Source organism: Hyperolius riggenbachi, chromosome 2 (genome assembly GCF_040937935.1).
Source record: "Hyperolius riggenbachi isolate aHypRig1 chromosome 2, aHypRig1.pri, whole genome shotgun sequence".
NCBI classification, from domain to species: Eukaryota; Metazoa; Chordata; class Amphibia; order Anura; family Hyperoliidae; genus Hyperolius; species Hyperolius riggenbachi.
This window is the reverse complement of record NC_090647.1, coordinates 131,555,219-131,578,908: the sequence shown is the minus strand read 5'-3', so window position 1 is coordinate 131,578,908 and position 23,690 is coordinate 131,555,219. Positions and strand designations below refer to the sequence as shown.

The window sequence follows — 23,690 nt, the reverse complement described above, 5'->3', positions numbered from 1 at the left end:
ACCAGGGAAACATAAGATAAGGAAGGTGACACCATGTAAGCTGTATAGGGAAGGCAGGGGGGACCACTAGACACAAGGGAAGCAATATGGGGATGTTAAAATTAGCAGCCTGGGTTTCTAACCTAGGTTTATACTCAAAACATTTTTTTTTTTTTTTTTTTTTTGGCGTCCAAAGGAAAAACGAAGTACCTCCGTTTATATTAAAGTATATACAGTAATAAATGTCCTGACCTTCATACTTTCTTCAGTTATTGATTTACAAAACAAATATGGCATTAATATCAGTAAATTAACAAGCAATTTCTAATAAGTGGGCAGTTCTTTAAGTGATTGACACCACAGCTCTATATTTTATAAATCAACCATCAATAGGTTACTGCAATATTGCATCACAAGAGCAGGGCATCCTGAAACTTTGCATTTTGATACTGTAAACATACACTATGGGCTCAGATGCACTATAAGCGCTTTTCTGAGCTCTATTGACACTTCCCCATTAACATACATTAAAATTGCGATCACAGTAAAATCACGCAATTTTACCATGATTTGAATACATGTCAATGGGAGTGCTTTTTAAAAAGCTCTCTGAAAGTTCAGAAAAGCGCTTATAGTGTGTCTGAGCCCTTAAACAGCAACTTTTTTGATGGAATGCTGCAATGCTTTTTCCCTCAATGATTAATAAACACCAGGAAAGCCGTTTTAATAGCCAAGCGCAGTTTAAGAACTTGTGCATACTCACTATAAGTAAGCATGTTGATGGCCATGGCTGCTGGTGCATGGCTAAAGAGATCAAAAGATTCGTCAATACTGAGGTACAGGAGCAACACTGGAGCAAACTGGGAGAGCAGGAAGTTAAGTTAAACTGAAAGGGACCATGTTATTAGATGTAAAGGACAACTGAAGTGAGAAGTATATGGAGAATGCCATATTTATTTCCTTTTAAACAATACCGGTTGCTTGGCAGCCCTGCTGAGCTATTTGGCTGCAGTAGTGTCTGAATAACACCAGAAATAAGCATGTAGCTAATCTTGTCAGATCTGACAATAATGTCAGAAACACCTGATCTGCTTATGCTTGCTCGTGGTCTATGGCTAAAAGTATTAGAAGCAGAGGACCAGCAGGATAGCCAAGCAACTGGTATTGATTAAAAGGAAATAAATATGGCAGCCTTCATATCCCTCTCACTTCAGTTGTCCTTTAAAGGTTTCAGGTATTTTCAGTTCCAAGAGCAGCTCTGTCCTAACTGGCTGCACTATCCTGCTCCAATTCATCCCAATAGGAGAGGGACTGAGTGGCAGCTTGGCTATGCCCCTTCCTGCATCCTGTTTTGGTGGGGGTCACTCGAGCCATACCTCACTTACCAGAAGACAGTGGGGGGAGTGATACCTGTGACAGCAGGTTTAACCCTGTGGTATCTACAAAATAAGGCATAAAGGGAAATATTTTACAGGAATATATCCACGGGTACTGGTGGCCCCAACTGGTAATAACTAGTAAGTCGACACTGGCAGCTCCCATACTTTTGTCATCATAGGTTCACATAAACTCTAAGCAAATTATTGACAATCCTCCTTTATTAACTTCTTTCATTCATTCATTTTGTAATGAAGCAGCTGAGAGGCAGGGGACTGTGGGTAACATAAAAGCACTGCATTCAGAACAGCAGCTTATGTTTGTCAAGGGAGTTCCTGAGCACATGGGACTTGAGCAAATCCAACTGCGGAGGAGCAGCGGTGAAAAACAGCTGAAGGCACTTGTCGCTTTCCTCTAGGGTCTGTCTCATTTGTGCCACCTGTCTACCAGAATCAGAGAGCAATTGATATCTAAGAAAACCTAGCCTTCCATCGCTTTATCTACTGGCCCTTTCACCTGCTTATCTACACACAAAAATCACCTGTTTATCTTTACACAAAAAAACTATTTAGAAAAAAAATGTAATTGGGTTGAAGCAGAAACAAATTTGCCTGTGGAAATAAGTACTACTATGAGCTATGGTTGAGCTGTGAATACGTAACATGTAAAGGCACAGCGTAAAAACTCAGCTGACAGCTAAATACACAGTGTTTCCACTTTCACAGATTTGTTTCCAGAATAAAGGCATAGCACCCAACTGTCCCTATTTTGGAGGAACAGTCCCTCTATGGCAGGCATGGGCAAACTCGGCCCTCCAGCTGTTACGAAACTACAAGTCCCACAATACATTTGCCTTTATGAGCTATGACTGTGGCTGTCAGACTCCTGCAATGCATTGTGGGACTTATAGTTCCTTAACAGCTGGAGGGCTGAGTTTGCCCATGCCTGCTCTATGGGGAACCTGTCCCTCTTTCTTCCTAATTTATCCCTCTTTCAGGGCTCATCTACAGATATATGTAAATATATTTATTTTTCAATTTAAAAAATGTGTTTAATTGACCCCACTAAACTTTATTTTCATCCTTTTAATTCATATATTTCTTATTTACAAATGTTAATATGAAGGAAAATGAACCAAGGTAGAAAGGACCAGTCTGGTGTGAATCATAAAATAATATTTCTCTTTATGATTTATGTGACTAGGGGCGTGACGGGGGCGTGGCTTGAGTGTCCCTCTTTTTTTATCTCAAAAAGTTGGGAGGTATGATAAAGGGATGTGCAGGTCTTCACATTATGCTGTTGTAGATGTATTCTGATTTTAATGAAGCAAGAAAAAGTGGCAGGGATGACAAATATGTGAACACAACACTCAGCATTGCACAAAGGGGCACAGCAATAGCCATAGCAGCTATGGGGTACAGGATCAGGTGGGGGGCCATTTTATTCCTAACCTGCCCTTTTTGTGTTCCCAACCCTGTGATCAGCAGGCACCTAAACTGAACAGCTTTATACAGAGAAAAGCTGCATGATAGGAGCAGTGTGTGCTGACCAGGAAGCTGTTATGGGGTAATAGCCATTTTTAAAATGGAGGACGGCGAATTCCATTGATCACAGTGGACAAATGAGACGCAGTAGAGGAGAATGAGATTGAGGAGTAGACTACACGGGAGGTAAGTATGACCTGTGTATGGTTATTTTGTCTTTATTTTCAGTTCAGGTTCTCTTTAAGATATCCCCTGGTTTTATTTTATATAAACATTTAGAAAGTAGACTAATGTTTTATTGTCTCTGCTCAGTGGCAGTCTATTAAGAGTTCCAGAGTTAAGATACATGAACGATTTACCTTTTTCTCTCTCTTCCTGCCCTTAAAATTTGTATTCTGCGAGGAAAACTTTTATGGCTGCAATTTGCACATCAGTGAGGTTTACTATATTTCCAACAAGGTACCGACAAGGCAGAAGCTGTCACTTTCATGCCAGAAAATTAACTCTTTCAGGCAGCAAAGATAAACAGCCTGGTTAATAATATGTTTTGTACTGTACATACACATTAATCTCATGTCACATGACGCCTCTGGTACAAGTTAACACAAGTTTGCCAGCAGTGAATTCTTGTCCCACAGTGCCCAGAATAACCTTTTAATTAAAGTCAGCTAGCTAATAGGGAGGGAGTTAACAACCACTCGTTCACAATGGGATTTGAAGGCCCCGGTTTGTACATATTCGCCCAGCAACCCACACACCTTGTTTGCTTATCAGTAATACAGTACTGTCAAACACCGTTTTCCTGCAGGGTCTATTTCCATGCATCTGTGGGGGACATTTGCCACTGTGCCGTGACTTGTATGAAAGTGCACATTGCTATGGCTACTTGAATCGATTTTGATTTATAGCAGTGAAGGAGTATTGTCGCTTACCTGGTATTATTACGGTTTTCAGTGGTCGGACCTCCACCCCTTGCACTGGGTACTGCAGTGGAGAGTTTGCTTCTGCAACAATAAACTTATCTGCTGGACTGTAGGACCTGAAATAATAAAAGAAGTATTACATTTCACTATGAATACTTTCAGCTACAGATCTAATGTTATGAACAGCTCTATTGCACATGAGTTATTCAGTTGAGGTTTGAAATCACCCAGATGTAAATGAGATAAGAGGAAAAAGCAAGTCAAACTCAAGCCACTGTGCGTGTAGAATATGTCTTATCTAGTTAGAGACTGGCACCATCAGTATACGAAAAACAATGGGGCCATATCCAATTATCTTTTTATCCCGAGTTTTCTCCTAGGAGATAATTTTTCATCTTCTATTTAAAATAAGTTTTCAGCATTTCGCGAACTAAAAAAAAAACAAAAAAAAAAAAAAGTACCAAAACGTAGGTGAAAAAGGACTATCAAAATTATTTTGAGTATTTTCTTGCTTGTGAAGGGTTTGAAAAGCATTTTATTGGCAATTTTGAAAAGATCACCTAGAAGAAAACTAAGGAAAAAAGTGATTTGCATATGGGCCAATGTGTTTATCGTGTCATCCAGCAAGCCGGTCAGATTGGTGCCCACCACCCACTTCCACTCCCAGGTCAGTAGGTACAGCAATGCCGGCTCACAACTAAGCTGACCGTTCTATGTACCGTACATCTGCTTGTTACAAGTGCTTGCTGGATGACACAAACAGTGTTCTTCTCTAACAGGATATCCATATTGATTTCTTCAACAAAACGGCTGGAGCACATCGTTTGAGACAAGCCATGCAGACGAATGACTCTACACTTGGTGAGATCAACTCCATCTTTTGCACTTTTCCATGCAGAGTGCTGCACTACCCTCTAGCTCTCTTTGATTGCTTATGTCACTTTCATTTCACTAGAGATCTAAGGCAGGTTTAAGGCTGTAGACACACTGAGTACATCTCTGAGAGCTTTTCCAACCCTCATCGCTTCATGAGCTTTTTTTTTTTTTTTTTTTTTTTTTTTAAGGCTCCCATTGACTTGACTTGCATAAAAATCACGGTAAAAATCATTGCAATCGGGATTTTTCAAAAAATCGTGATCGCCGCAATTGTAGAGGACCTGGGTGCTATAGAGCCTTCCCGCTCCTCTTACGGTCCCCTCCACTAAGTGCTGGCTCCCCCGTTTGAGGAGCAGTCCTCCCAAAGACAGGTAGCTCCATACTGCGCATGTGTGAGTGCACGAGAGAGGGCGCTTGCACAGTATGGAGCGGCCCATCTTGGGGAGCACCCGAAGACTTCTAAAGCCTCCTTCGGCAGCAGAGAGAGCAGTATTTGACCAAATTGGTTGAATACTGCTACTGGGGAGCCACCACTGGAACGGGGATCAGGAGAGGAGCGAGAAGGCGCTACAGGACCCAGAGCCTTCCCTCTCCTCAGGTAATTATATGGCTGATTTTTTTTTAATTTTTATATGGATTCCCATTGCCTTTCAGGTTTGAGACAGAGCATCAGAACAAAGGTCTGGCAGCTGGCATTGTTTATTAGAGAATGAAGATGGCAGGCAGCCTCCATATTAAAGTCATAAATATATTTTCCTGTTTTGAAAGCATTTCATAAAATAACCCCCCACCCCACTGTTAAAGCGGTCCTGAACTCAGAACTTCCTCTCTGCTCTAGAAGATACACAACAGCATAATAACCTTTAAAAGAAAAATATTTCTTTGTTACAACCGATACAAATCCCAAAAAAAATCTCCAGTGTTTCTACTTCCTGATTCATGGAAGCCGACATATTGTTAACATCCAGTGCTTTCAAATGAGCTTATCTACCGTTGGCAGTCAAGTGACACGGGGGAGATCAAATTACAACTTGTGATTAGACACAAATGACAGGGAATTAGTTCTAGTCACAGCAGATATTTGTTGAGCAGCACGGTGGCTTAGTGGGTAGTCGAATGTCAGCCAGGGCACCTTTGAAAAAGTCACATGACGAAACCGGTCAGGGATTGGAAAGCAGAGAGGCACTAGAGAATGAGGGTGCAAGAGCCGGAGCCACGTGGAGTGGTAAACATTGTAGCGGTCTTGTCTGCATTTGCTCTATTAACACCTGCACTAAACTGTATGCCTGTAATAACCGCTAACATCTGGAAATATGCCTGAAGAAGGGGACTAGATCCCAGAAAACTTGCATTATTTAACTCTATCAGTTAGCCATTAAAAAAAGGTATTTTTTATAAAATGTTTTTTCTACCTATATGCCTGTAATAGACATACATCGTGAAATTTGAGTTTTTCATGTGTATGTTTTTCATTGGAAATGAACATTTTATTGAGAAGGTATCACGCTATTGGAGCTCCTATTCTATTTATGCATGCAATGGTCTGCTGATTCAAGTCTTAAAGCAACAGAGCCCCTTTGAGACCAGACGGGCAGAGGTTCTAGCTGAGCGCATATGATCATTTTATATGATATAGGATCTGGTGAGTTAGATCATCTTTTTAGGTGTGGTGGAGGTGTTTTTTGTGCTGGAGAGGAGCGTTTGTGGAAAAAGTGCGAATCATAATAAATGGACTATCTGCAAAGAGTTTGTATTTTCTACCTGCGTCTGCGTTGGTTTCCTTCAGGCACCCTAGTTTCCTCCCACACCCCAACACACAGATAAGTTAATTGGCTTCCTCCTAAATTGCCCCTAGACTATGATACATACACTAGATGATACATAAATAGATATAAGACTATGGTAACGCAGAGTGACAAGACAATATCCTCTGTACACCGCTGCGTAAGCTGTCAGCGCTATATAAATACTAAATAATGATACTAAGTAATAATAATTTGACAAGCAATCTTGTCAGTGTCTGATGCTAAGAGGTGATCCACCAGGTTGCTCTGCTGTACCCTGTACCCATTTAGGAAATAGAAGGGAAAGCTTAGCAGTTTATTCCCAATGTAGCAAAAATCAGTATACACAATATAATAAAAATCCCGGTGGAAGAAATAAGGCCTCATTTATCCTCCCATCTGCCAGCCACTGAGCCCCTTCCAACTACAGTTTAAAGCACATCTGAACTGAATCAAACTTAATGAGGTGGCCAAAAGTGGGGCTTCTTTAGTGTCCCCGTATATCATGTAGGTTCACAGATTTGCCAGCCTCCCTTCCATGTTGAAGCTATGCCCCCCAATCACTACTAAAAGATACGTGGCGTAGCTAAGGAGCTATGGGCCCCGGTGCGAGTTTTACGTGGGCATGCTCCCCCCCAGCACTGTATACATAACAATAGATAGGGTGCATCAAAACCTGCCAAGGACAACCACAGTGTCAGAAATGCAAGAAGGAAACGGGGAACAGCTTCTTAATGGTTACTACTATTCAAAGCATCTATAGGGGATTATTACAAACACAGGGTCAATACAGCGCTAAAACTGCAGTTGAGGGAGAACCCTATGGGGGACCCTCTGGCCCAAGGGCTCCGGTGCGGTTGAGACCTCTGCATCCCATATTACTACGCCACTGTGAAAGATGCATTCCCCCTTAGCTGTGTGCAGTCCGTCCTGGGCATGCAAGGTTACAAATGCTGCCAGGTGCAGTTGCTGTGCACAGCAGTTTGGGAGCACGATTGTAAAAGGCTTGGCGAGCAGAGAGAGCAGCACCCTTGCTCCGACTTACAGGCTTTAAAAAGTTCAAACAGCAAAGGAAAATTCTTCTGTTTTGCAGCAAAGTTATTGAGTAAAGGTGGCCATACACTGGTCGATTTGCCATCAGATTCGACCAACAGACAGATCCCTGTCTGATCGAATCTGATCAGAGAGGGATCGTATGACTGCCTTTACTGCAAACAGATTGTGAATAGATTTCAGCATGAAATCGATTCACCATCTGTGGAGCTGCCCCCTCCCCCCCAGCTATACATTACCTGCTCAGGCCGGCACGAGGCCCCTGGTCTCCACTGTCTCTTCTCCGGTCTGAGCGCCTCCAGCTTCACTTTACTTCCTGCCGGGGGAAGTTTAAACAGTAGAGGGACAGGAAGAAGTGAAGCCTGCTGGACTCGGAGCCCAGCACGGAGTTTGAGCAGCAGTGACCAGGGGACTCACGCCGGTGGAACAGGTAATGTATTGCCGCTGTACTGCGTTGGTCGTCGGGCATTCGAACGCTGCTATCGACGCACTCCCGACCCGCTGGCGAAAAAGCAAAATCTTCCGCACGGACAGGAACGATCGATTTCGGACGGAAATCGATCGTTCGCCCAGCGTTTGCGCAACGATTTCACGGTCGATTCAATCACAGTGATCGAATCGGCTGTGTATCGGGGGGAAATCGGTAAGAGAAATAATGATTTTTTTCCATTTTGTCTTATTTTAAAACACTTTTAAAATAAAATAACTCTTAGCAATATGTAACCCCCAAAGAAAGCCTAATTGGTGGTGGAAAAAAGATAGATTGTTTTGTTGTGATAAGTAGTAATAAAGGTATAGGCGAATGAATGGGAAGAGCGCTGACAGGTAAAAAATTGCTCTGTTTTTTTTGGAGGTGAAGTGGCTAAAATCATCCTTCACTCCTAAGGCCACATACACACATCAGACCATAGTCTTTTGAAAATGAAAGATCACAGACCAATCTTACCACCCTTCATGTAGTATGAGAGCCATACTCTACACAGTCTTTTCTATGGAGCTGAACTCCACATCAGAAAAAAATCTTTGCAAGATGCTGCACACACAGATGCTGTACAGACACAAAAGATCTGTAGCTGCAAAAGATCTGTTCCTGCCAAAAATCCATTCCTGCAAATTGCAATGATAGTCTATGAGATCTGCAGATCATCATACACACATGATTTAACTGACATTCATCTGCAGATCAGAACCACCACAATGGATTTTCAGATCTGCGGATGATTGCTTGATCTGCAGATGAATGTCAGTTAAATCATGTATGTATGATGATCTGCAGATCTCATAGACTATCATTGCAATTTGCATGAATGGATTTTTTGGCAGGAACAGATCTTTTGCAGATACTGATCTTTTGTGTCTGTACAGCATCTGTGTGTGCAGCATCTTGCAAAGATTTTTTTTCTGATGTGGAGTTCAGCTCCATAGAAAAGACTGTGTAGAGTATGGCTCTCATACTACATGGAATGGGGTAAAATTCTTCACAACACCCCCGCTCACTGCACTGCATACAAAGAGCTGCAGATCATCAGCATTTTGGCTCACAGTGTTGAGAGCGGGAGCAGTGCCCAGTAACGAATGGCAGCCATATTCAGGAAGTACTTACTCGCTGATCACTGTGAGCCACCATGCTGCTAAGGATCTGCAGCTCTTGGTATGCAGTGAAGTAAATGATGGGGACATCGTGACAGACACGTGCAGGGCTATCACGGACAATGGCCTCAATTCACTAAGCAGTTTAGACTAGTCTACTGATGGTTTATAGTCTAATGATGGTTTGGTCAGTTGCATCAAAGGGGAATTCACTATTACGAAATGTTTTAGACCTGGTCTAAACCATTTGGTAATTAGGTGGGTAAAGCAGGGGAAATAATCAAAAGATGCAATTCACAAACAAGTAGCTATGACTGACATCCTTCTTCTTTGATGAGCTCTCCTCTGCATACAATTAAACTTCTGCATAATTTAAAAGGTTCCATCCTCACATCTAAAATACCTCACAGAATTACTTTACTGACAAGAAATCAGCTGGTCTAATCTCTGTCAGAAAAAAGTGGGCGTGGTTACTCCTTGTTTGCCTTTGTGAATTGTGTAATTACTGAATGTTAGACCAGTTCTAAAAACAGGTTTACACCAAACCAGCAGTAGACTAAAAACCATATGTAAGGTCCGTACACACGCCGGACTGGAGGCAACGACGGGTCCGTCGTCAACTCCCGCTGGGTGGGCGTTCCAGCGACAGTCCGGCGTGTGTACAGTCTGTCTGCAGACTGATACGGCTGTTTCTGAGCGATCCGCCGGGCGGATCGCTCAGAAACAGCCGTATTAGTCCGTCGACAGACTGTACACACGCCGGACTATCGCTGGAACGCCCACCCAGCGGGAGGTGACAACGGACCCGTCGTTGCCTCCAGTCCGGCGTGTGTACGGACCTGTAGACTAGTCTAAACTACTTAGTGAATTGAGGCCAATGTGCAGACGGCCCAGACAGCACTATGAGAACACAAGACACACACACGCACGAACACACACACACACACGCACGAACACACACACACACACACACGCACGAACACACACACACACACACACGCACGAACACACACACACACACACACGCACGAACACACACACACACGCACGAACACACACACACACACACACACACACACGAACACACACACACGCACGAACACACACACACGCACGAACACACACACACGCACGAACACACACACACACACACACACACACACACACACACACACACCATTAGAAACAGATAAAAGCAAGGAGTCCAGTTGAGACCAGCATTTATAGTTTTTTTTTTTTTTTTTTTTTTTAACACTGACTTGTAAGTAAGATTTATTCCCCATTGTCAGTCACTCCACTGTGACAGGTAAAAGGTCTGCTATCCTGCTCCACCCTTTAAGGCTAGTACACACTAGCAATTTTGATTGGCCAACAATTGGTCAATTTTACCACCTCCTTGTAGTATGAGGGCCAAACAGATTTTCAATTCTATGCAGATTATATAGGTAAATGGTCATACTATATGGAGGTGGTAAAATTGACCAATGATTGGCCTATCAAAATTGCTAGTGTGTATTAGGCTTTACTTTCCTTCAGATCACACTCTCCCTTCTCTTGTCCTCTCCCATCTTGTACTCTATTTCTGTCTTTTTTCCCTACCCTCTTCCCAATCATGTTCCCTCTCTCTATTCCTCTTCCATATTGTGCTGTCTCTTCCTTGCTATTCCCTCCTTCCCATCTCTATGCTTTCCCCTCTCTCTCTTGTGACTTTCAACTGTCCTCACAGTGTCCTCACAGGAACTCAATCTAATCTCTACCATAGTCTAATGTTTACCATATTATCATCATGCATTTATATAGCACCGACATCTTCTGCAGCACTGTACCGAGTACATAGTCGTGTCACTGGCTGTCCTCAGAGGAGCTCACAATCTAATTCTACCATAGTCCTAGTCTAATCTCCTTACATATTATTATTATGTATTTATGTAGCTCTGACATCTTCTGCATCACTTTATTATTATTATCATCATTTAGTATTTATATAGCGCCGACATTTTCCGCAGCGCTGTACAGAGTATATTGTCTTGTCATTTCACTGTCCCTCTGAGGAGCTCACAATCTAATCCCTACCATAGTCCTAGGTCTATGTACTGCGATATGTATTGTGCAGTGTATGTATCGTAGTCTAGGGCCAATTTAGGGGTAAGCCAATTAACTTATCTGTATGTTTTTGGGAAGTGGGAGGAAACTGGAGTACCCGGAGGAAACCCACGCAGACAAGGGGAGAACATACAAACTCCTTGCAGATGTTGACCTGGCTGGGATTCGAACCGGGGACCCAGCGTTGCAAGGCGAGAGCGTTAACCACTACGCCACCGTGCTGCCCATACAGAGCACATAGTCATGTCACTGACTGTCCTCAGAGGAGCTCACAATCTAATTCTACCATAGTAATAGTCTAATGTCCTACCATGTTATTATGCATGTATATAGCGCCGATATCTTCTGCAGCACTGTACAGAGTACATAGTCATGTCTCTGACTGTCTTCAGAGGAGCTCACAATAGCTAATTCTACCACAGTCAGTCTAATGTCCTATCATATTATTATTATTATTATTATTATTTTGTATTTATATAGCACTTACATCTTCTGCAACACTTTACAGACTACTTAGTCATGTCACTATGTCACTGACTGTCTTTAAAGGTGCTCACAATCTAACCCATACCATAGCCTAATATCCTACCATATTATTATTATGTATTATTTAGCACTGACATCTCCTGCAGCATTTTGCAGAGTACATAGTCATGTCACTGACTGTCCTCAGAGGAGCTCACAATCTAATCCTACCATAGTCATAGTCTAATGTCCTATCATATTATTATTATGTATTTATGTAGTGCTGACATCTTCTGAAGCACTACAGAATATATATTCATGTTACTGACTGGGGCGGTTGTTGACTGTTGGCCTAGGACGGTAAAAAGTACAAAGCTGGCTGTTAATTAGGATAATCCTTTGTGAACAAGTATGAGGAGGTAAGAAACTGTGAGGAAAGAAAGTGCTCCTAATACTTGTGGTAATGTGTGCCATAACATACAGAGTTTAAATCAATGCTTTAATCAATAGAGGTCCTTTAAAGGGACTCCGTGCACTGCAGAAACTATGGAAAGATGCATATCATTTTAAAGCTCTCTTTCTCCTCTTTCCAATGCTATATAAATTGCCGCCCTACGCCTTTTAGTTTTCTCTATTTTAACGATCGAAATTGCCGCGGCTTCGATCGCGAAAATAGAGAAAACTAAAAAAGGCGTAGGGCGACGATTTAGGGGTTGCCAGAAAGAGGAGAAAGAGAGCTTTAAAATGATATCCATCTTTGCATAGTTATATTGTATTACACAGGGCGACTTTTTCTCAAAGTCAGCAGCTCCATTCAGCAGAAAAAGTTGCCCTGTGTAATACAATGTAACTATGGAAAGATGGATATCATTTTTAAGCTCTCTTTCTCCTCTTTCTGGCGACACCTAAATCGTCGCCCTACGCCTTTTAGTTTTCTCTATTTTCGCAATCGAAGTCGTGGTCGCGGCAATTTCGATTGCGAAAATAGCGAAAACTAAAAGGCGTAGGGTGGTGGTTTATATATCATTGGAAAGAGGAGAAATAGAGCTTTAAAATGATATGCAACTTTCCATAGTTTCTGCACTGCTAGGAGTCCCTTTAAAGGAAAAGTTTTGTAGTGCTCTCGCCACGTTCTGGGCAGCAAATGTCGTGGATTTTGCTGCTGTAGGAGGCAGAGCTTTCAGCCGCAGCTCTGCCTCCTTACGCGTCTATCAGCCGTGTATCCCTGCCTCTCCCCCGTCCCTCTCAGTGAAGGAAGACTTAGAGGTGCGGGGGAGAGGCGGTGATCCGGGCTGATAGACATGCTGAGAGGCAGAGCTGCAGCTCATAGCTCTGCCTCACGGAAGCGCTGCCCGGATTGCCCCCCGGGGAGTTAGGGGGGATTTAGTTAGATTACAGTGGCGGGGAGGCGGCGGTATAGGTAGGGCAATAATGTTAAACACATTTTTAAAATAAAAACATGATTTTTACGAGACTTCAGAGTCTCTTTAAAAGGCATGTTTTGACAAGGTGTGAAAAAAAATCACCTAGGGTGAAATTCAGGAAAAAAAAAAAATTAAAAATTGCATGTGGGCTCAAGTGGCAAGCAGTGACGGGGCATTCTCAAATTCTGCAATTCAGTTGTATTCTACAACAACCAGATGACAGGGGATACCCAGCACATCAGTTGAAGCTCAGGAACACATGTGATTGGTTAGTAGTTCTGGCTAGTGAGGGTACAGCTTTTACAGCTGACTATAATAAATATAGCTGACTGAACAAAACACATGTTGGGAGCCACTGATACATTTTTTGGATGGAGCAGAAGGCTTGATAATTTGTAATGAGCTCTACATTATTCTCACAGCGCATCTGCACTATGAGGGTGATTAACGGCATTTCCACACGTGTGCGACACGCATAGTAACATGAAAGTTCATTGACTCACCCCAATTACCGTTTACTGCTGCTAAACGTGGCTTTTACTATTGCCGCCTTTGGCGTAGTTTAGGGAGCAGGGGTGGAGTGAAGAAAGGTTAGGCAACGGGATTGTGGGGTCAGTTAAAGTTAGGCAGCAAAGTGTGGAGTGATTAAGGGTTAGGCACCGGAAAGGGGGTTGGTTAAGGTTAGGCAGCAGGCATGGAGTGGTTAGGGTTAGGCATCAGGGGTGGGGGGGGGAGGATGGTTAAGGTTAGGAAGCAGGGTGGAGAGGTTAAGGGTTAAGCACCAGGTGGGGTCTTAGGATTAGGCATAGGTAGAGAGGGAGGGTTAGGTGTTAGAGGTGGCAGGGGCTTTATTATACATTACCTGCTCCTGGCAATCACCTCTCTTCCACTTCCTGGTTAATTTGCAGTTGTCCTGCAGCCAGCCAATCACCAAGCAGCTTCAGTCCCAAAATGGCGATTAGCTGGCTGCAGGACTCCTGCAAACTACCCAGGAAGTGGAGGAGACACATACACCAGGAGCAGGATAATACGCAATCATTCTAGATGCTGGTAATGACATCTTGTTACTTACATTATTTAATATTTCAGACATATCATAAAATGTTCAATAACGTTGGTAACAAGATGTCATTACTGGCATCACTCTGCGCCAGGGGCGTAACTAGGCCCCACCGGGCCCCCCCTACAGATTTTCAGAGCGGGCCCCCCTCCCTGGGGCCGTTTTGTGGGGGCTGGAGGGTCGGCAGCATTAGGGGAAAAAGAGGGGAAGTTCCTCACCTCGGGGCTCTCCCCTCTGCGCTCCCCTCCAGCTTAAATGTGTGTCTGTGGGCAGCAAACAGATCCATACCTTCCGGGAGCAGGGGCTGCAGGCCCTATTATTACGCCAGTGCTCTGCGCCATAACTCTGCAGCGCTATTTTAAATGTAAGCAGTGTGAAAGAGTTATAACAAGTATGTCAAAAGCAATAATCCACTTTTAACAGGAATACAGATAGCGTGACTATTCAATATTACTTGCTTTTCTTTTATACAAACAAGTCACAGCAGAATAATACTGTAAAAGTATGTAATATTGCTTTGACCTACCTCATCCTGAATTTGTTATACTCCTCTTCTCTCCGTCTATAGGTCTCTTCAAACACCGAGGGGGCCACTGCTAGAGAAAAGTCCACTGCATATGGCTTCCCAATCAGTTCTTGTCTGAAGGGAATGTTCAGAGTGGGTTCTGCTTTGCATTCACAACTGTTCTTTGGCAGGAGACTGAGAAAGGAAGATAAATGAAGAATAAACATTGCAACACGGTGCTAATATGCACACCTGCCCTAGTGTCAATAAAGCCTTCAGCACCAGCTAACACTCTTCTCCAAGGTCGTTACAATAAACCCCGATTTTCTCCTGGAATGAAGTTCAGAAATTTTAAGTGCCCCTCCCATATGTCATCAAGTGGTCTGGCATAGAAGCAATTCACATACATTTATGCACTTTCACAAAAACATTAAGCCAGGGAACACACACAGAAACACGCTGTATGGACATTCCATGTTCTTCTCAAGTGTGTGTTTCACAGTGTCCACAGTTTCAGGTTCATACTGGCAGCTTGCTGGTAGCCAAGCATTAACAGCCATGTGAAAATAAAAAGCAGGCTTTTTAAATTGTGAACACAAAATATGGACAATGTGAGCCATCCTCTAAACTGCATAGAATGTCTTCCTGCAGTGCAGAAAAAGGCAGGCGAAGGGTACAAGAGTGATCCACGCCATAGTGAAGGTTCATATTTATCTACTGGTACCGTATGTCTTTTTGGAAAACATGTGATCCAGAAACCTAAACTACATTTTGCAATAAATGCCTGTTAGATGGTTTGCAATTTCCACCTGGACCATTCCCTGAAGGTAGCCATACATCTAGAGATGATGGGCAGATTCGACCAAGAGACAAATCTCTCTCTAATCGAATCTGATAAGAGAGATCTGTCAGCTGCTCATACACCGCAAGCAGATTCTCCATCAATTTCAGCATGAAATTTCTCGGGAACAGGCCTTGTGACGCCGCATCCGACTGCCTCGCCACCCTAATGCTTTCCCCCCTACTGAGAAGTGTCCCCCCGGGCCCAGTGCAAGGTATACATTACCTGTCCACGACTTTCGCTGGTCCCCGCAGGCTCCGGACGCACTCTGCTCATCATACACGCGTGGCACATGGTTACCTAGTAACGTGGCCGTATGTATGACGTCTAATGTCACATGTGCACCGCTTACTAGGAAACCATGTGGTGCGCGCATGTATGTACAGCGGAATGTGCCCGGAGTCGGCGGGGTCAAGCGGAGGGGGGGGGGGGGCTTGGGGGGACAGCGCCGGGCGCTGTTGCCGCTGCGCACCCAATCGGCCCAACAATCTTGCAGCATGCACGATCGACTATGCGAACAATTTCAGGACCGTAATTGGGCACATTGTCGGTCGGGAATGAACTTGGCGGCAACTATTTTCATCCAATTGGATTATAATAATCGAATCAGATAGTCGGCCGCCAAGTCACCTGATGTATGGCCACCTTAACAGTGGAGGTTGCTAAAAGTCATGTGCAGTGCCTAGAGAAACCTTTATTTTAATACTGTACATCCAGGTTGTTCTGAGCTTACAGCACATGAGCTCTAGCTCTGGTAACTGTACATGACTGCAACAGTACAAACTGTAACTCCCTTCGTTTTCAGCAGACCTCGCAATATTGCGCTTTCATCCAGGTGAGGACTGCAAACTTTTTGAATAGCATCAATCTCTATAGAATACAGTAAATGACTGCTGGATTACCTATGCTGACCAATACAACAAGTTTTCCACTTATTTCTTGCATTGCAACTGCGGCCGAGTGCGCCGACAGTGTCATAGGCATAGCACCGGCACCCACTCAGTGACGGATTCGCTGCTGAGCAGAACGTACATCAATGGGATCCCCGCCAGTCCGCGCATGCATACCGCGCTCTGTCTTTTACACTACGTTCATTAACCATAGACTTCCATTACCCGAAGCACCGTGCGTTAAGTGCAATGCTTGCGGTATCACGCTGTTGCCCTTGTGTCAAATCAGATACTTCCAGCGCATCACAAGAAGTGTGAAAGTCTCCCTAGATGTTCAGTGCTTTTGCGGTAAACCTTACTGTGGAAAAGGGGCTTAAAGAGAACCTGAAGCCATCTTCATTCCCTTATAAACAATGCCAGTTGCCTGGCTATCATGCTGAGCTTTTGGCTATAGCTGTCTTTACCAGCAACAAGAATGCAGCAAGTGTAGCCGACCAGAGTCAAAGCATCGGATCTGCATGCTCCATCTGAGCCTGTGACTTTTAGTATTAGAGGCGGAGCACCAGCACAGAAGTTAGGCAACTGGCATTGTTTAATGGAGAATGAAAATGGCGGCCTCCGTATTCCTCTCACTTCAAGTTCCCTTTAACACATCAATGCCAATGGTATAATTTATCAACATTGAAGTCCAACTAAACTGAACATTGAACAAGGCAAGATCTTAAAAGCAACCATATTAGTGTTAATTACAAGTATTAGGTTTGGAACTGAACTTTTTATATTAAAAAGTCCATTGCACAGCTATGTTTACCTGTAGCTGTGCGCCTACCTATAAAGACTTAAAACAGGCTCTCCTCACTATAGCTTCCTATTCCCAAACTAAGGCCTAATGCTTGGAATACACGATGAGATTTTTCAGCAGATTTACTGTCTGATCGTTTTTCTGATCAATTTCCATTCACTTCTATGAGAAATCGATCAGAAAAACAATCAGAAATCAGATCGGGCCTGTTGGAAATTATCTATCGAACCATCTATCTGCTAAAACAAATCTTATGGTGTATTCCCAGCATAATAGATGCTCATTATCTTCTTCCTGTGACTACCTCCTGTGAAAGATGGTTTCTACTGTACTGTAGGAATTCTGGGAAATGTAGTCTGGCATCTATTTTTGTATTACAAGCGAATACAAGTTGAATCTAGACAAGCGCAAATGTAAGCAGTTGTGCAGTGGGAAGCACATGCGGCCAATGAAGAAAGGTATTCTTTCCATTATTTCACTTTTATAAGCTATTTACAACCACTCAACTCAACCTCACTGCTCATAGAATTTGCCTTGGCCATAGAATTTGCCTAGGTTTGGTTGGGCTTTAAAGCAGCAGGGACAGCCATACTATCCCAGGAAAAGCAAACACATATATAAGTAGATACTGTAACTACTTGTTCTACTTACATAACATACGTATTGTACTGTCCACATTTTTATTTCAGCGATTATGTACTAAATAAAGAGAAACCGGTTCCAGGCATTTGCCATCTTATTTCCCTCTAACTGAAGCCAATCCTGATGTCATTTCCTCCCTTACTTTTTCTCTCTCCTAGAAATTGCACTGTCATAGCTAACTTGCTTTGTAAAAACATGTGAGCACAGCACAGATCTTAGATCTCAGCAGCTCACTGAACTGCCCTCAGCCAATCAGTTAATAGCAGGAATGTGGGAGGGGTGATGACAAGCTTTCTTCTCGTCAGTAACGGCCAGGCTGACTGAGAAGATTTATTACAGCGGAAACATTTCTGATTAGATTGCAGTGCTTGCAATGCAGGGTAAGGTTGCAGACTGCATAATAAACACAGAGCAGTGGATACATGGAATTTGATTTAGTGGCTGAAAATCCCTATTTAAGGTTACTGGTACCAAAACAGAAGCGGTTTACAAGCATCATAAATGTACTTACTCTAGAATGTCTTCTTTCCATTTCAAGGCTATGTGAGCATATTTCTCTAGAGGCTGCAGTATGTTGTAATATGGGACATCGCCAGGAGCTTCCCTGTTCCACGCCGACACTGATTTTTCCGACTTGGTCAAGACATGAAAGCAAAAGAAGCTCACTGGAATCAGCACTGCCACGATAAAGCACACCTTTCTGTTGGCCCGCATCCTGAAAAGACAACAAAGGATAACTTAGCATCTTTCTATGCGCAGGAGTATAGGATAAGATAGCTATTTTATCTGTTGAAAGACATTTATGCTACTAAGGATACACCACAGGGGGCGGCGTCACTCAGGAATAGAAAGCTGCAGGATTACCTCTTTGAGGGATCTCAGTTGGAAGAAGAACTAGAAAATATGAATGAACCAGAAATTCCAGCTAGCTCATTAGCAAAAAGGTTTATTGATTCAAATGTCAAATGCTTTCCAAACAACCCAGTGGACAAAACACTCAGGTAAAAATAGACATACACATTAAAACCCAGCAAGAGACTGGAACAGATACTGAGGGCTAATGAGACAGCTAGGCCACACACAATACATTAGGGTTGATTCACAAATCTTAATTATTTGTCACCATATCTGTATGGAGAGCGAATGCATGACCTATCCAAATAAGGAGAGATCATTCAGGAGATATCCAAATAAGGAGAGATCATTCAGGAGATATCCAAATAAGGAGAGATCATTCAGGAGATATCCAAATAAGGAGAGATCATTCAGGAGATATCCAAATAAGGAGAGATCATTCAGGAGATATCCAAATAAGGAGAGATCATTCAGGAGATATCCAAATAAGGAGAGATCATTCAGGAGATATCCAAATAAGGAGAGATCATTCAGGAGATATCCAAATAAGGAGAGATCATTCAGGAGATATCCAAATAAGGAGAGATCATTCAGGAGATATCCAAATAAGGAGAGATCATTCAGGAGATATCCAAATAAGGAGAGATCATTCAGGAGATATCCAAATAAGGAGACATCATTCAGGAGATATCCAAATAAGGAGAGATCATTCAGGAGATATCCAAATAAGGAGAGATCATTCAGGAGATATCCAAATAAGGAGAGATCATTCAGGAGATATACAAATAAGGAGATAGTTCATGAGATAAACACAAATGGATGGATAAATCATGAGTTAAACAGGAACGGTCGTGAAAATCTTAAAATTTAAAAGGGAAGAGCCGCGCATAGTAGAAAGAACAAACTGCACTTACCTGGGGCTTCTTCCAGCTCCTGGCAGGCGATCGGTGCCCTCGCCGCAGCTCCTTTCCCTCCCGGCGTCCAGCGGTGAAGAAGCCGACCTCGCCAGGTCGGCTTCCGGGTCGGTGTCATGTGCACATTACGGCGCGGGTCACGTGATGTAAGTGACGTTATCGGGTCTCTACTGCGCAGGCGCAGTAGTTCTGCATCTGCGCAGTAGAGACCCGGTGACGTCCATACACCACATGACCCCCCCGCGATGGAGCGCACAGAAGCCGACCTGGAAGCCGACCTGGCAAGGTCGCCTTCTTCACCGCTGGACGGGAGAGGAGCTGCGGCGAGGGCACCGATCGACTACCAGGAGCTGGAAGAAGCCCCAGGTAAGTGCAGTTTGTTTTTTCTATTATGCGCGAACCTTCCCTTTAAAACTCGTACAAATAAGTACATTTCTTCCAGAGCAAAATGAGCCATACATTACTTTTCTCCTATGTTGCTGTCACTTACAGCAGATAGTAGAAATCTGACATTGCCGACAGGTTTTGGGCTAGTCCTTCTCTTCATGGGGGATTCTCAGCATGATCTTTATTCTTTATAAAGCAATTTCCTGAAAGATTTATACAAAGATGCTGGCCAGCCTCCCTGCACACTTTTTTTGGGCAGTTGGATGGAGCAACTGTCATTCACTAAGTGCTTTTAAAAATAAAGAAGACCCTGAGAAACCCCCATGAGAAGATGGGCTAGTCCAAAATCTGTTGGCAATGTAAGATTTCTACTACTTACTGTAAGTGACAGCAACATAGAAAAAAAAACAATTTATGGCTCATTTTACTCTGAAAGAAACGTACTTCTTATTTGTATGTGTTTACACTCATTTTAAATATGATTTTCGCGACAAAGGTCCTTTAAGTAAGATAAGGGGAGATAAATCATGAATTAGGTCATTTAAAGGATACCGTATGCCTAGTACACATGATGAAATTTTCAGCCAGATTTCCTGCCAGATTATTTTCAACATGTCTGATACGAATTTGGTCGATTTTCTGTTCACTTCTATGGAAAATCAATCGGAAAAATGAATCGAAATCAGATCAGACAAGGTGAAAATAATTGATTTGGCAGGAAATGCCTAAAAATCTTATTGTGTGTACTAGGCATTAGTAGATCATATGATAGGAGGCGCCCATATAGTAGATCTCAGTTTAACAAGTGGTATCTCAAGGTAAGATTGTAGGTTCTTACCTGTTATGAAGACTTAAGACAGGTAAAATGTAACAATTTATTTTGCACCTCGTCGAGGTGCAAAATAAATTATTGTTATATTTTACCTGTCTTGAGTCTTCATAACAGGTAAGAACCTACAATCTTACCTTGAGATAGCACTTGTTAAACTGAGATATACTGTATGGGCGCCTCCTATCATATGATCTACTAACTATCAACCCTAGTGCATTTGCCAGGGGTAGCGTCTCTTAGGACACAGAGCGCTTTTTTTCAGGAGTGGCGACCAAAAGGCCGAGTGGAGACGGTACTTCTCCACGTGCATTGAAAGTGGTTGCTCTCACAGGCTACCCACAATTGTGAGTATAATTTTTTATACACGTCGACCATCTTAAGTGACTATATTACGCGATACTGGGCTCCTGGTGTCCCTGTGTTTTTTGTTTTTCAAACTAGTCCATACTAGGCATTAGTTGTAATTTAAATCTAAAAATAATGTCCTGCATGTTGGAAAGGGGGGGGGGGTGTGTATAGGCTTTCCACACCAGAATTATTTCACCTCATTCGCTCTCCATACAGATAAGGTGAAAAATAAGGAGATACATTGTGAGCTAATAAGTAAGGTGAGAATTCCACAAGACCTTTGTGAATCAGCCCCATGGCCACTTGCTCACCTCATTTACTTACTTGCCTAGCTGCCGACTCACACCTTTCCCTAATATTTTGTACAAAGGTTGTGGCCGAGGCTGGTTTTACTGCTTACTAAATTACTGGCCTCTCATTTCATGACAAATAACTTGGGCCAGATTTATCAAAGCATTACCGACAGTTTTCTCTTCAAAAACTGTTCTAACCAGCAGAAGAACAGTTCTGCATGATAGTAAGAAACTTCCCAAAGCCTATGTAATAGCAGTTTAGCGTGGATTTCTAGAGCTACACTAGAGTTAAGAAAAGTGCAAATCCATTCCTTAACTGCTGCAGGTTAAGAAGTGCTTATTAGCAGTTCTCCAGATAGTGCAGGCTAGATGTGATTTGTGAAGGGCTCCTCCCCCCTCACTCAGAGCTTGCTGACAGCAGGTGTGTTGGTTACCTCAGCAACAGCAATTTCCCTCACACACTGCACTGCCTGAGAGACCTTCCTAGCTCCTTCTATTCCTTACAGTTTAAAGCCCCATCTACACGATACGATTCTTTGTACGATTTGACCCATCTACACGATACGATTCTTTGTACGATTTGATTACGATTCTATTTACGATTCAATTAAATCCAACATGTCCGATCCTGATTCGATTCGATTCAATTCGATTTGCAATTGCAAAACAATGGCAAATCAAATTAATTCGAATCGAATCCCGATCAGACATGTCGGATTTAATCGGATCGTAAATAGAATCGTAATCGAATCGTACAAAGAATCGTATCATGTAGATGGGGCTTAAGAAGGAATCTGCACTATCTAGTGATTTCTTAGGATGTCTGAGACAGTTCTGCACGGATTTCTAAAAACCTACTAATATTTTGCCTCAGACACCCTTGATAAATCTGGCCCAGTGAGGCTAAAGGTTCATGCACACCTACCAACTATCTGTCCAACACGCTCAACAGCGGTCTTTTATGCAATTAACACAATTGTCAAACAGCTTTTGTTATGAAACAAGTTGAAACGGCTAAAACAAGTATTTTGCTATTGTTCAAAAAGCTGATAAGACTGATAGGAAGTCAATCCAACAGTTGGATTGACTTCTTATCAGCTGTTTGAACAATAGAAAAATACTTTTTTTTTAGCCGTTTCAACTTGTTTCATAACAAAAGCTGTGATAATTATGCTGCATAAAAGACCGCTGTTGAGCGTGTTGGACAGATAGTTTGTAGGTGTGTATGAACCTTTAGCCTCACTGTTATTTGTCATGAAATGAGAGGCCAGTAATGTAGTAAACAGTAAAACTAGCCTCGGCCACAACCTTTGCACAAAAGATTAGGGAAAGGTGTGAGTCATCAGCTAGGCAAATAAGTAGATGAGGTAAGCAAGTGTGAATGGGGCTTAAAGTGGATCAGAGGTGAACTTTTACTCATTGCATAATTGTGTTCCTTTCATATAGTTTATAGGGCATTCCTCAAGCCAAATACTTTTTTGTTTTTGTTCTAATACTCTAATTCCCTATAAACTAAATTAACCACGCCCACAGGTTTTCAGAGAGCCTTGGCAGTAGCAAGGGCTCATGGGAGCTCAGTCTGGGCAGGAGAAGGAGGTGGTGTTACTAGCCATTCATTTCAGAGGCAGAGGGGAGGAGGGAGGAGGGGATTCGTTTTTTTATCACAGGCTTAGTGATCAAGATACAGATAAGCCTGCCTCTGTGTAATGTTTACAAACAACATGGCTGCTGTCATTGTATCAAAAGAAGAAATAATCATTTTCTACTGAAACTGTTTGCAGCTAGATTTGCTGTGTAAACTATCTCAACTTTAGATAAGATATATAGACAAGTTACTTGTTATAGTTAGTTTTTCATCTCGGATCCGGTGCGTACACACGCACTACTAAAGAGAACGACGGGACCGTCAGACCCTCCCGCTGAGCGGATCGTTGAGAAACAGCCTTATCAGTCTGCAGACAGACTGTACACACGCACTACTGTCGGGAGAACGACCGCCCAGCGGGAGGGTCTGACAGACCAGTCGTTCTCTTTAGTAGTGCGTGTGTACGCACCTTTAAAGGACAAGCGAGGTGATTTGACATAATGAGATAAACATCTGTATGTACAGTGCCAAGCACACAGATAACTAGACTGCCTTTTTTTCTTTTTTCTGCCTGAAAGAGTTAAACATCAGGTATGAAAGTGACAGTTTCTGTTCGGTTCGGGACCAGGTCGGACTGGGTCAGACTATAGCATAACCCTCACTGATGTGCAATTCCAG

The 23,690-nt window shown here is 42.8% G+C and overlaps 1 protein-coding gene across 5 annotated transcripts in view; it reads right to left on the bottom strand.

Annotated features, from left to right (window-relative positions):
* Nucleotides 1-23,690, bottom strand: part of B4GALNT1 (beta-1,4-N-acetyl-galactosaminyltransferase 1) — a 223,828-nt gene that overhangs the window by 88,272 nt on the left and 111,866 nt on the right. For all 5 annotated transcript variants that reach the window (XM_068267426.1, XM_068267423.1, XM_068267424.1 and 2 more), the window contains exons 2-4: nt 18,310-18,513; nt 14,645-14,818; nt 3,773-3,879 (exon numbers count right to left, since the gene is read on the bottom strand). In XM_068267426.1, the coding sequence (XP_068123527.1) occupies nt 3,773-3,879; nt 14,645-14,818; nt 18,310-18,512 (484 nt within the window). In that variant the 5' untranslated portion in view covers nt 18,513. The remainder of the gene's footprint in view (nt 1-3,772; nt 3,880-14,644; nt 14,819-18,309; nt 18,514-23,690) is intronic.